Source organism: Penaeus monodon, chromosome 15 (genome assembly GCF_015228065.2).
Source record: "Penaeus monodon isolate SGIC_2016 chromosome 15, NSTDA_Pmon_1, whole genome shotgun sequence".
Taxonomy (NCBI): Eukaryota; Metazoa; Arthropoda; class Malacostraca; order Decapoda; family Penaeidae; genus Penaeus; species Penaeus monodon.
In genome coordinates, this window is record NC_051400.1 from 32,405,520 (window position 1) to 32,405,823 (window position 304).

At 58.6% G+C, this 304-nt stretch overlaps 1 protein-coding gene across 1 annotated transcript in view; it reads left to right on the forward strand.

The window, feature by feature from the left end:
- The window catches only part of LOC119581953, a gene marked incomplete in the record, with an annotated part of 15,950 nt that overhangs the window by 11,407 nt on the left and 4,239 nt on the right, over positions 1–304 (forward strand). Inside the window, 1 exon segment of the mRNA XM_037930133.1 lies at positions 76–278. Within this exon segment, the coding sequence (XP_037786061.1) occupies positions 76–278 (203 nt within the window).

Consider the following 304-nt stretch of genomic DNA (forward strand, 5'->3'; position numbering starts at 1 on the left):
TTTTTTTATTATTATTTTTTTACAATGACAAGAGTTATCTGAAGCATAAAAACAGTAACGGTTCCCCCTCGACAGGCCGTTTGTGCCCAATGCGCCCAAAAGGAGGCGGCGACACACTTCCGGGGAGAGCAACGCGAGCACTTGCAGCAGTACGAGCACGAGCAGCACGCCCAGCGGAGGTCCGTCGTACCTGACGCCGCCCGCGATGCGCCCAGCCCAGCACGTCGCGGAAGGCACGTGGCGAGCTCGTACACGGAGCAGCACAGGGAAGACGCCAGGTACGTACGAGGAAGCGGGCGAGGGA